Here is a 12,630-nt window from a genome sequence, read left to right as displayed (position 1 = left end):
GGTGGGAACTGGGGGAGCCATTTCTAGCGGCCAGTCCCCTCTCCGTGTGTCTTCTGCTAAGCTGTGGCAGCAGGAGCAGCTGGGGAGGGACGCATAGATCTACACAAGGACGCCTGCAAATGCATGGCACTCTAAAACAACCCCAGCCACACAAAAAACTGCTGCCCCGGGGTGGGGGCCCACAGGCACCTGCCCCCACACCGAGACCGAAGATCGGAGTGTGGGGAAAGTCCTTGCAAGGGTTCCAGCGAGTGAAAAGCAGTGGAGGAAGGATTGTGGGAGCGTGGCTCCACAGAAGTGGTAGTGAACGAGCCACCCTGAAAAGATGTCACCAAGCACATAGAAAAGCTGAAGTACAGCAACAGAGGGCAGCCCATCCTCTCAGCGAGTGCGGTGGGACGTTGGCAGCTCCCTGCCTTGTGGGCAGTAAGGAGGCAAACCAAAGAGCTTAGCAGTGCCAGCCAAGGCAATGCAGACAAAAGTAATACAAGCTTCTACCCCACACAGACAGCAGTGTTTGCCTTCAGCAGAGCCCTACAGCTGTCTGCCTGCCTCTACTTTTACTCTACTAAAACTTTCATACTTTGCAAACTTCAGTAAACTTTGTTAACCAGTTCTTTTGCAGTTGCAGTGGAGATGTCACGCTGGAGTTACAAATATGGATTGCAGTTTGCTAAATATGTCCTAGGGTTTGTAGTGTAATGTTTGTTATTGTTGCTTACATGTGCTAAATTAATTCACGTAATGCTTCTTTGTTAATCAATACTTTTGCAGTTACTGTGAAGATATAACACCAATGTTGCAAATATGGACTATGGTTTGTTGGATATGTACTAGGGTTTATGGTAGAACGCTTATTGATTTTGCTTGTGCACTCTGCAAGCATCATAGACACTCAACATGAAAAACTCAAATACCTTGTTTACTCTAACATTTTAAGTTCAGAAAAGCAAACATACAAGGACTAATTTAGTAGAAGAGTGTCTCATTCACGAACTTTGATTGCAGTTTTTTAACAGTAATTTCTGTTTACAATGTCTATAAAATCATTTTCACCTAGAACTTGCCCTTGCACATTAGGAGTCACTCAAATTTACCAAGTTTCATCACAAAGGGAAATGCCAGAGCAGATACCTATCACAAAAACAAGACATTTCCTACAGCTCTGGGGTGTGCCACACCACACTGGTATCCCCAAATTAGCAAAGGACAAGCAATAGTGGAAAGAGGAGGTAACACTTTAAAATGTAAACTTGAAAAACAGAAAAAAGGAATGGGTGGTGAGACCACACAGAGCAAGCTAAAGTTCTCTATACACTAAATCATTTGAGAGTCTTAGAAAAGTCCCAGAACCTAGTCATTAAAAACCATTTTCTATCACTACAATGACTGAAATAACCTGTTTACCTACCTCATAGAAATCTAGGACTCCTGAAGTGAAAGTTCATACAAGGATTTTATTTGTTTACAAATTGTTGTTCTACTTACAAACTGCTTCTACATTCTCATTTTATAAGGTTGAATGTTTTCTTGTTCACAGAGTTAAGGAGGGAAAACCTTTTCCAGCCAAATTCTTGGCTCTGATCAAGCCAAGAACCTGACTGATAAACGAGATATACCATAATCCCCAGGCATTACTATTCAAAAACAACAGCAGGTCGTTTTTGACCAGTTAATTTGGCTCTGCAAAACCAAAACCTTTTCCTTTGAGATAAACAGCAATCATCGACTTCACAGGAAGGCTTCAAATTGTAATTCATCACTGCATGCAAAGCACTTCCAGATTTGCAAATTAAAGACATGGGGGAGAGAGCAAAGAAGGAGGTTTGAATGGGTTTTGCCTTCAGGAATGAGCTAACAAATCTTCTGGCTTTCTCAGTGTTAGTATAAACAAAATAAAGTCATTGATTTTAAAAAAGTGCCTTTTTTTCCAAAAGTCCCTTTTCTTTCCAAAGGGAAAGAAGACTGCAAGTTCTTTCTTCAGAATGCCACTGAGAAACCTTCTGAGAGGATTTTTGTAGAGTATGGTTAGACACTGAACATAAAAACATCCTGAGTGAGATAACAGAAAAATGTAGCCCTTTTACATTTATGGGATAATCAGACCTGTAAGGGCTGGTACCTCCAGGGCAATCATTTCTGCCTCTCTCAATCCCCTCTTGCAGTCTGGTGTGGTTCAGAGCAGCAGGGAATCAGGGTGTCAAATGCCACATAACCTCCCTCTGAGGCAGCTGTGCAAAGGGTCCAAAGCTCTCCAGGTGAGCACTCAAAACAGCAGATTCAGCTTTCACTATATAAATTCAGTAACACTGTGGGCAGAGGATAATTGCTCCTGTATCCCAGCTGAAGAAAAAGCAGCCACTTGAATTTAATTACTTTCTTTGAGTTTAGGAGGCTGGGGACTCCCCATCCCTGGAAGTGTTCAAGAACACATTGGACAGCACCCAGAGCAACTTATGATAGTGGAAGTGTCCCTGCAGGGGGTAGAATGAGATGGGCTTTAAGGTCCCTTCCAACCCAAACCAACCTGTGATTCTATGTTTCTATGAAAATAGAAGAATCAAAAATCAAGGAGATTTACCTGTAAAACCAAGTTTTTGTCATACAGCTAAAATGCATCTAGATGAAAGGAACTGCCTGCATTAAGACCAACTAACACAAACCATTCCACTGACATTTCCAGATCCTGTAAATCACTCTTGTCTGTATTTTCTGCTAAGATATTCCTCAAGAATCTTCCACTTCTTGAACCACTTGCCTCACATGGTTGATGTAAATTCTCAGCAAACTCAAAAAATAAGATTGTTCACCAGTAAGGGAGAGAGTTACCTACCTTAACATGCTGCATTAGCTGCTGCTTCTGCATATACACCAGCTGACACTGTGGGCACTTAAACACTCCCACTAGCAACTTGCTGGTGTTCTGCTGGAAGTGCTCTTGGAGCAGCTTCTTCTTGTTAAAGACCATCTCACAAGAGCATTTGTAGATCACCCTTAAACAATTAAAGAAAGTAAATTCAGTGCCTGTGCCTCAAACAATGTAAAAAGTTATCTCAGCAACTCCAGAAAGGGATGGACTTCTGAGGACAGCTGTGCTCTCCATGTATTGTCCACACCCACGTGGACATCTGAACCAGTAACTCAACTGGGAAGAACATCAAAATGCCTCAGGCACATACCATAGCTTGCTAAAAATAAGTTCATTTCTATGCATACACATAACTGTGGGTGAGCACAGACAAATGGGAGCAAATACAAAGCATAGCAGCCAGCTACAAACTGCTTTCAATCCCACCTTTCCACAGTTCCTCCCTTAAAGCACAGATTTTTGGCACTAGCTCAAGCCTTGGAGGGAAAAGTTACAGAGTGGAAAAATCAGGACACTTCTCTTTAGTGATTTTTGGGGCCAACACTGCCTGGGATAACTCTTCCCTTTGAGTGCCAGATGCAGCAGTTGCCCTGGAGCCATCTACCAAAAGGTGCCACTGGGGGTCCTGCTGGACAAAGAGGTGACAATTAAGTTCCTTTTATGGATGTTTAGCTCTTGCCTGACCAAAGTACTCTCCTCCTACCCAAAAGACCATGTTTGTACCAAGGCATGCTCTAGTTTGGAACAGACCCCTGCTGGCAGACAAAGCAGCACATCATCTTATACAAGGACAAAAGCCAAAAAGAGAAAAAAAACTGTGAGGGAAAGGGGCAATCCTGGAGCCACCCAGTAAAGGAGAAGAATAAAACCAAAACACTTACTGAGTAGTCTTGTGAGGCTCTGCTGGGTGCTGGCTGGCCACATGAGCCATGGTGCTTTCGGCAGACTTGAAGGCCTTTGGGCAAAAAGAACACTTGTGGAAGACTTCACAATGTTTCTCGTGGATGTGCACTTTGAGCATGGCGAGGGTCATGAAGACAACTCCACAATGGATGCACCTGGGGGAGGCATGACAAAGAGCTGAGTTATAGCCACATCTCACCTGTGGAATGGCAGAGGTGGAAGGATCATGCTATCTATGGTGGGTCCCTGACTCAATCAGTTCAATCTCTTCCATATTAATGGAAGAGTCAAGGAGGAGGAATATGATACAGGAATTCTGGGCATAACTCACAGATAAATGCTAGCAACAAGCAAACAAGATCTACAAAAGAAATATTCAGAGACTAAAACAACCCAAAAAAGAATAAAGATGTGGCTCAACAGAATGCCAGTCCTGTACCTGTGAAAGCCAATTCCAGCACAGGGCACAAGTGAAAGAGTAAAGTCAAAGTACCTGATGAGATCTCCCTGTGGCAAAAAGCAGCACAAATACCAGTTAGTCCCCAGCACAAAATAAAGAGAAAGAATATCCAGTCGGAAATCTTCAGCAATTGTAGCTCCACTGAGCTCTAGAAAACCACAACAGCAACAGCAAAGATACTGAAAACAGCAACAGAAATGTCCAAAGAACTGATAAAGCTCATTAAAATCATCAAGATAAAAGTGCTGCCTACAAAATGCCTGTCTGGAAGGGCTGTCTCACTGCTCAGGGAAGAGAGAGGGAGAAGCAGAGAAGGATTCTTCTGAGCAGCTGAAAACAAGGCCAAGAGGAGAGCATGGCCACCCCAGTGTTCCCAGCCTGCCTCTCCTCCAGACACCTGTGACAGGTCTTGCCTAATATTCCCACAAGATGGCAACAATCAGCAGCCTTACTTCATTTAACTTTAACACTCCTCCCCAGATCTGCCTGCTCTGCTCTGAGAAATGCCACACTCGAATTTCCAAGGGCATGTGAGGATGCAGACACCTGCCCTCGCCTGCCCTGAGCACACCAGCTGCGGGGTTTGACCTCCCATAGGTGCACCTCTGCTGATCTGGGACCAGAAAAGCCTCTCCAAGGATATTCCATCAAAATGACACCAGCGGAACTCTGCTTAAGCCTGCACTGCATGTACAGATGCTAGAACAGGGGAGCCCAGCCTGGTAATGCAGGGGCCAACCAGTATTCATGGGATGTGAGAGACGCACAAAGGATAACTTTCTTACCTTTATAAACAGATTTTCTCTTAATTTCCCTCCTTTCCCTGAGGGCTGTGTCTGTCCACAGTGCTGTTCAGGGATGTGTGCTCAGCACTGCTGGCACAGATGGACCCCAGCTATCATGCATTGGAACAGCTCCAAGCCCGTATCAAAAACAAACAAGCTGCTGGAATATCCTTCCCTCCGAACCAGCCTCCCAACAGCGTTTAGGAAACAAGCCCAGACTTTGAAGTTGCACTTCAAAAGATTGTTAGGCAGAAGCCAGCCTGAAGGAGTCAAACCCTCTCCCCCACACTTTTAGAACACACAAAATTGCTGTTTTCTTAAATTTTGAGAGGGAAGCAGTGACAGAAGCTGGTGTCACCTTTGGGGAAGCACAAAGACATTCTGCTGGGGTAGTTCTGCCTTCAAGCCTGATTCTCAACCACATGAGACAAGGGGAGAGAGACTTTCTAGTACAGTAACACCAGGAAGCAGGTTATTATGGAAGAATAAATTCCTCAAGTATAAATGGAAAAACAAATACTAATCCTGGCAGTAAGGAATGGCTGGTACATCCAGGAATATCCAACGGGCTTCCTCCACAAATACTCCTTGAACTAAAAAGAGATGGTTCTGCCTGATGCTTGAATTACTTCATTAAGAATGAGGAATGAAATAAGCACTAACTCAAGGTCAAACATCACATGTTAATTTAATTTACAGTAGATGGAAGTATAAACAACAGCCACGTTGTAATTAAGAATCCCAGAAAGACAAGGTCTGAGAAACTAATTAGCTGAATAAAGTAGATGGAGGATGTCAAGGGGCTTGCCATATAATTCCTGCAAATTGCAAATCCTGCTATCATCCCCAGCATTGCTGGATCCCTGAGGGCAAGGAGGGTTGGCTAGGAGTCTTGGAAAACATCCTGTGAGAGGAGATAAAATCTGCAAGATGTCTTAAACCTCAAACGCTTACTACACCATCACCTTCCAGCCCCTCAATTCTCCAAATGGCACCAAGCAGAAAAATGAGTCCCAGATTGGTGGGGATGGATGGAAGAGGCTTGGAAAAAGTGTGGAAGGTGACACTTGGAACCAAGAAGAAAGGAGTATTAAAGATAATCTTGCTGAGTTTCATTTTTAAATGTAGAAGACCATTCTCATTTTCAGTGCAATTACTAGCCTTGATTCAACTCCAGCTAAAACAATCATACCCCAAATTTAATTGAAAGCATAGGAGTATGAGCAGAAAAGGAGACAGAATAAGGACTTATCACAAAACCAAACCTGTGCTCCAGAAATTCAAGAAAAATAGGGACATAAAGAGAAGCAGCAAAAGTCAAGCTAATCCCAGGAGGGATTTAAAGAATTCCTCAGCATTTCAGCTGTGCAAGTAAGAAATGTGAAAGAAAAGAATGAAGTCACTCTATGACTACAGGGCAGATGCCACAGATTATCTAGATACGGTTCTGCTACCAAAATTTATATCTTCTGTTTTCAACAATGTCAGTGACATCAGCCTTGCTGCAGAGACAGCCAGGATAACAAGGATGGCACAGCCATCCAGTCTAGTGGACTCAGCTTTCACAGATGAGCTTCAGCAGATGTGAATTAGATGAGAAGTTAAAGAAATTCAGCTTTTAGAGAAGCTGGGTAAAGCTGAAAAATCCCTAAGTAAAATTTGTGAGCTTTGCCTGTGTTTAGATCTTCATTTAGAAGTACGTATCTGCTAATGATATCTGTAGACAGATGGAAGCTCTTGTTGCTGGATTCCCAGGTGCCACTGAAGTCCCAAGAACTGCAACAACCCAAGTTAATTTTCTGACATCTCCATTTTCATTTTTCCATCTCAGGGAAAATATTTTTTCCTCCAGCTTTCCTCCTTCTCAGATTAACTCATTTTCAAACAGCCCCAGTGTCACAGCCATTTAATATGTGATGGAATTAATTCTTTGTTGTCAGCTGGGTCTCCTCAAATCAGATCCCACATTAAAAATTCTTATCTGTATATAATTAAACTCAGAATCAGTTTGTTATGTGCCTCTTGCCTTCACGGTTGAAAGAAAAAGCCTTTGAAAACCTCAGTGTGATTCAGGCCAAACCACACAGCAGAGTTTCCTGAATTTGCAGACATCTTAAAAGAACATCTCCAAGACCAGAAATTGCCCTGTTTATTTGAAATCTCAGAGTATTTAGTGGCAAGCAAGAGAAAAAACAGAACTTCAAGGAAACTCAAAAGATCACCCAGTCTCATCTCTCACGCAAATCATCATGTGTTAAGAGCTGTGCTGCAGCTCAGGTGATCTAAACACGCCAAGGAGCCAAGGCTTGTAGGGAAAAGTCTTATTAGAGTAAGCAGTTTAGTTGGAGAGAAGATATTGTACCACATCCAGAACCTTGGGAGCCTTCTCCACCTGACTCAGCTCACGAGAAATGTCTGGAGAGTTGCAGGGGCACAGAAGGAAATAATCTATGCCCTTCTCATAAAGGCACACATCCTCAGCCCATTACAACTGACGTAAATATAAATTAAAGCCTTAAGGAGATTTACAGGATTAAGATCTGCAATCTTTTTGCTGCATCAATCCAGCTGCAACACAAATTCAATACAAGAGCTTTTCAGCTCAAAGATGCCACAAAATAATGTCTGCTCTCAGAAACCTCCCTTAAATCCAATTAGTAATTATTTCCCATTTCAAATGTGTTTTGTCACGCAGAAAACCATGCCAGGCTCCAACTACATCCACTTTCATTTCTGCTGTAAGACACAGCTCAGAGTCACAGAATGTTTTGGGTTGAAAGGGATTTTAAAACTCATCTCATCCACTCCCTGCCATAGGCAGGGACACCATCCATTACACCACGTTGCCTCAAGCCCTGTTCAACCTGGCTTGAACACTTCCAGGGATGGATGTCCTGATTTCAGATGTTAATTTCTTCTCAGTAACTGCTACAGTGATGTGGTTTGGATTCAGAATAACATTGATAACACACTGATATTTCGGTTTTTGCTAAGCTGTGTTTATCCTAATTTAAGGATATTCTTTTTGTGTGCGTGTGTGTGTCTCTCCTCCAAGAAGGCACACAAAACAAACTGGGAGGGAGCACAGCCTGGACAGGGACAGCCACAACCTCACAACACAACCAAATTGCAGAGGTGTAAATCCCAGCCTCCCAGGGAGCCTGAGCTGCACACACCTGAAGCCAACTTTGCGGGAGTAGTGCAGGCAGTTTTCCTTGACATGGGTCTGGAAGTAGGCGGAGCGGCACACGGCTCCACACTCTGGGCAGCAGTACGGGGACTTGTGAGCGTGAATCCTCTGGTGGGCACAGTAACTGCACTGGTTGGGCAGCATCATCTGGCACACTTGACATGTCTGATGGAAGAAAGGTCACATTAGTTAGTTATTCTCTACTTGGGGTTCCCCACCCCCCCCCCCCCAACCCCTCAAATTCACCCTAGAAAACTTCCAGGTTTACAGGAAGCACAGGCATATTCCTCCAGAAGCAGCATCAACTCCACAAAGCTCTTTAACTAGTCTCCTTATAATCTCTTCCCAACATCTTCCACAGATAACCATTTCAAACAAAAGTTCCATATTTGAACCATATCTTCATTGGTTTATTTCCTTTTTTTATGTGGAAAGCAAACTCTTTCACCTCTTAGTTCTGATGACGTTCTGAATGCTCAGCACTTTCATTTCCTGACTTGAGAAGAGCTCTTTTCTCAACAAGCGCCCACCTCACACCAAAACATCACAAAAAAGAAGGAAAATTGTAGCCTGACTCCAAACACCCTCTGCTGAAGGCAGTGCAATCCTGACGTGCACCCTCCCCATCAAAACCACTGCTGTGCCTCTTGCAAAATTTCTTTGTATCAGATGAAATTTGAACTTTCCAAGACCACAAACTATACGTTTCCCTTACAGAAACTTCATGATGACTAGAAATAATGCAAAGCCTCTTTCTCACCCTGTTTCATCCTTAATGAAATCCATTTTTACACTAAGGCTGACTATCAAAACCTCTTTGCAGAAGCGTAATTTGCTTGACATGTAAAGTTTTTATGTGGATGTATCATCCCATTTTCAACAGTTGTCAAACCTCTGCTCCCTTTCACAGGTGTCTCAATTCTGTACTCCCTCAAAGCCCAGGAGCAGCTACTCATCCTCTGTAGGATGCACATTACTGGATGCAGAGCAGGAGTAGAGCTGGAGCAGGTCCCTGCCCACTCTGAGCCCTCCAGGAGCAAAAACTGTTTTCTGACATTTATCACCCCATGCAAAATCACTCCTCTAACTTAAGAATGAACAACAGCATGCAGTTAATTATGGATTATGAAATCAAGTAATTAACTAAATAATTTCTGTGGACTTAACTGCTGGCAGCCAGGGTAGAAACATGAGACAGAAGCGCCTAAATCTGACAAAAAAATAGAATAAAATTAATGGCCAACTCCCTTTTCTGTATCATTGCTATTTCATGCAGCACCTCTGTGATGCTTGCTCTACCACATAACATCCACAAGGAAACAGTCAAAACCCCTGCAGGTAAGAGAAACCATCACATACAATAAAATGCAAAGCTATGACAAACTTGAAAAGTTCATGGGGTGGAAGGGAATAAAAAACTAGTGAAAAGTGAAAACTGCAGAAATTGCCAAACACATGAAAAGCTTCAAACGTGGTCTGAGATATGTCACAACTTAAGTCTAGGGGAGAAATGGTTTCTCCAGGAAGAGAGAAATGAGTGGAAAAACCACATGGCAGGACCCCCATGTACACACCCATACACAATTAAAGGAAACGCAGGAACATTTCAAACACTGCAGAAGTCCCCTAATTTCAGCAAGGAAAAACAATGCAAATGGGCCAGGGAAATGGGAAAATGAGAAATAGAAAAGCCCCCAGGATCTCTCTGCAAGAAGCTGAGCAGGACCTTTAATTCTCTAATGCACTTTCAAATCCCCAAGTAAGAGCTACAAGAAGTAAGTAATAAGCAGTAAATTTGTAGTGAATAAGAGCAGTAAGTAATATGTAAGTAGTAGGTAAAAGCAGTTTAATTATGGTTAAGACATTTTTTTCTAACTGGCTTGAGATTTACAATGGAAAATTTATCTCCCTGGCATTGTTAAAACGGGACTCTTCTTGTTACGACCTCAACTAGTATGTAAGGCAGAGTCAGCACAACCACAAACTGAAAGTACCTTTGCCCTAGTAAGGCACTGAGAAACATGGTCTCCAGATCCTGCCTTGTCAAAGCCAATTCAGTTTTGATTTCAAGGCAGTTTGAGGCTCACCTCTTCCTCCCCCGCAAGTCATACCCACTGCTCCCAAAATCAATCAGCACGTGTTGAAAACCTGAATTTCCACCACCCTGCATGTTCTTGTGTAGATCTAAAACATGCCAAAACCACTCAGTATTTGATGAGCTCCATGACTGGGCACTGCTGCCTGGGGATGTCAGAGAAGCAACTAGCTCCTGTCACCTCCTGCATTATGTGAAAAGTTCCACAGGGACTGAAACCATGCTAACATAGGGCAGAAGAGATGGGGACCGTGAGCAAGAGGCACCAAAACTGTGGTTATCTATTTTATGGCTGGCAGAAAGCCTGCTAGAAAGTGTGGACACATGATATTGGAATAAAAAACAAGACTCAGTGAGGATAAGGCTAAATTAATTCATTGCTCCTGCAGACACCATGGAAGGAGCTAGAAGGATTCCTACACTGACACCACACACCACAGGAGGGACATAAACCAGCCCAAGCCTCCAAATTCAGACTGCAGCTTCTCCCTTCTGGTCACTTGGAACAATCCAGGCTCTCCAGAGGAGTCAACAACCACATGGGTAAGGAAGATCTAAACTGCAATGGGTCAGGCTACCAGGATTTCCCAAACAGCTTTGCAAAATCCTTCACTACAGGATTTTGAGGAAACTAAGGTACTACCACACAGGAAATGGAGTTTGCTTGAATAAGTGGTTAGAAGAAAAGAATAAGCAGTCTTTTGACAGAGTAAGATCCCCAGGAAGTTCTGCTGGCATTTGGGCTCTTCAAAACAACCTCAAAGAATCTGGGAAAGTTAAACAGCAAAGACTGATGATCATAACCCAGTAACTCAGCATGTTATAGATAAGGGCTGACCACGAGGGCTGGCTGCAAAAAGAACATGCAGGGCTGAGGTTAATAAAATGAACCAAGCAGGGAACACACTGGAGCTGACGAAGGTTCCAGCAAGAGAAAAAAAAACCTAACTGGTATCTTCCTGCTCACACTCAACCTTTCCTCAACACCTGCAGAAGACACAAGGCCAGACATCCTGCCCAGGAGGATTACAGGAGGTTCTGCTCATCCCTTTTGCACCAGGAGCTGCTGCACTCGTCAGGAGCCAATGTGCAGCCATTCTGGGCTCCCCACCAAAGCTCAGTCTTGGACATGGAGTGGTTCTTCCTTTTGCAACTCTTCTACTTCATATGAGAAATTATAGCTTGGTTCCAGATGTCACATTTTTATCTCTCTCCTAGTTTTCCATGACTTTTCAAAGAAGTCTGGCAGCAATTTGAGACATTCATTAGTCAGTTATTTCTAAAACATGTTACCAGGACAGGCTTGAGTTGTGTAATGTCTGTGTTTTTCATATACTCCCATAGCCTACGCTTTAATCAAGAGTTATTTATTACAAATTTTCTTTAATTCTGGTTTGCCTGCCACATTTCATTTGGGCTTTTCTTCCACAAGTCACATTCACACACAGACAAATGCTCAGAAGCTCAGCCATTTTGGAATACTTGAACCGATTCCCATTTTTACTTATTAGCGTCTTCAAAAGAGGAAAAAAAATAAATATTCACTGAGATACAGTGCAGATTGAAAAAATATACTACTCAAAAAAAGTTTGTCTGTTAAACCCAACCCTGCAGCCAAAGAGGTGTTTGCAAATCAGGGCATTTTACAGTAACACACAGTTTTGCCCCAGACAGTGTCTGTGGAAAGGGAACTGGCACGAGCAAAGAAACATTCCAACAGTTTTAGTCTCTTTGCTGTCCCAGAGTTAAATGATGGTGATGAAACCACATCTACTTAAGAGCTGCCCCAAGCCTACAAAGAGTCCACCTTGACATGATCATCATGGAGCTTCAGTTAAAAACACTTAGGCACCAACCCTATGGCATGCAACCAGGACAAGGGAAAAGATTCACAAGCAAAAAAAAAAAAAATTACTAAGGACTCAAAGGTAAACAGCCATAGGGGAACAGAAATTGTATTTGTAGACTGCTAATGTTTTAAAGAATACTTGCCCCTAACACATTCAAACCAAAAATCTCCTGCCAGTGGTGCCCTACAGCCCCACTTCTTCCCAAACCCTGCCTTTTGCAAGCTATAATTTTTATGCTTCAGACAGAGCTGCGGGGGCAACCAAGGGATCACAGAGACTAGCAGGATCCTCTTGCTATTAAAAAAAATAGTGACCAATTACTACTTAAAGTTAACCTTTAACTTCTCAGTAGCTCTCCCTTACTGGGATGAATGCCAGCAACCTGTATCCCTCAGCAGGGATGCTTTGACTGTAGTGGTGCAATGAGAGGACAGCTGGCACACCTTCATCTCTGCCTCCCTGTGCACCCCCTTCCCAC

General features: G+C 43.1%; 1 protein-coding gene across 1 annotated transcript in view; it reads right to left on the bottom strand.

Moving 5' to 3' along the window:
• The window catches only part of ZNF592 (zinc finger protein 592), a 41,017-nt gene that overhangs the window by 11,637 nt on the left and 16,750 nt on the right, over positions 1 to 12,630 (bottom strand). Inside the window, exons 3-5 of the mRNA XM_033070207.1 lie at positions 8,194 to 8,372; positions 3,751 to 3,927; positions 2,834 to 2,993 (exon numbers count right to left, since the gene is read on the bottom strand). Of these exons, the coding sequence (XP_032926098.1) occupies positions 2,834 to 2,993; positions 3,751 to 3,927; positions 8,194 to 8,372 (516 nt within the window). The remainder of the gene's footprint in view (positions 1 to 2,833; positions 2,994 to 3,750; positions 3,928 to 8,193; positions 8,373 to 12,630) is intronic.

The sequence above is a fragment of the Catharus ustulatus genome, chromosome 12, assembly GCF_009819885.2.
Source record: "Catharus ustulatus isolate bCatUst1 chromosome 12, bCatUst1.pri.v2, whole genome shotgun sequence".
Classification (NCBI taxonomy): domain Eukaryota; kingdom Metazoa; phylum Chordata; class Aves; order Passeriformes; family Turdidae; genus Catharus; species Catharus ustulatus.
The sequence above is the reverse complement of the archived record's forward strand: the minus strand, read 5'-3'. Positions and strand labels throughout refer to the sequence as shown.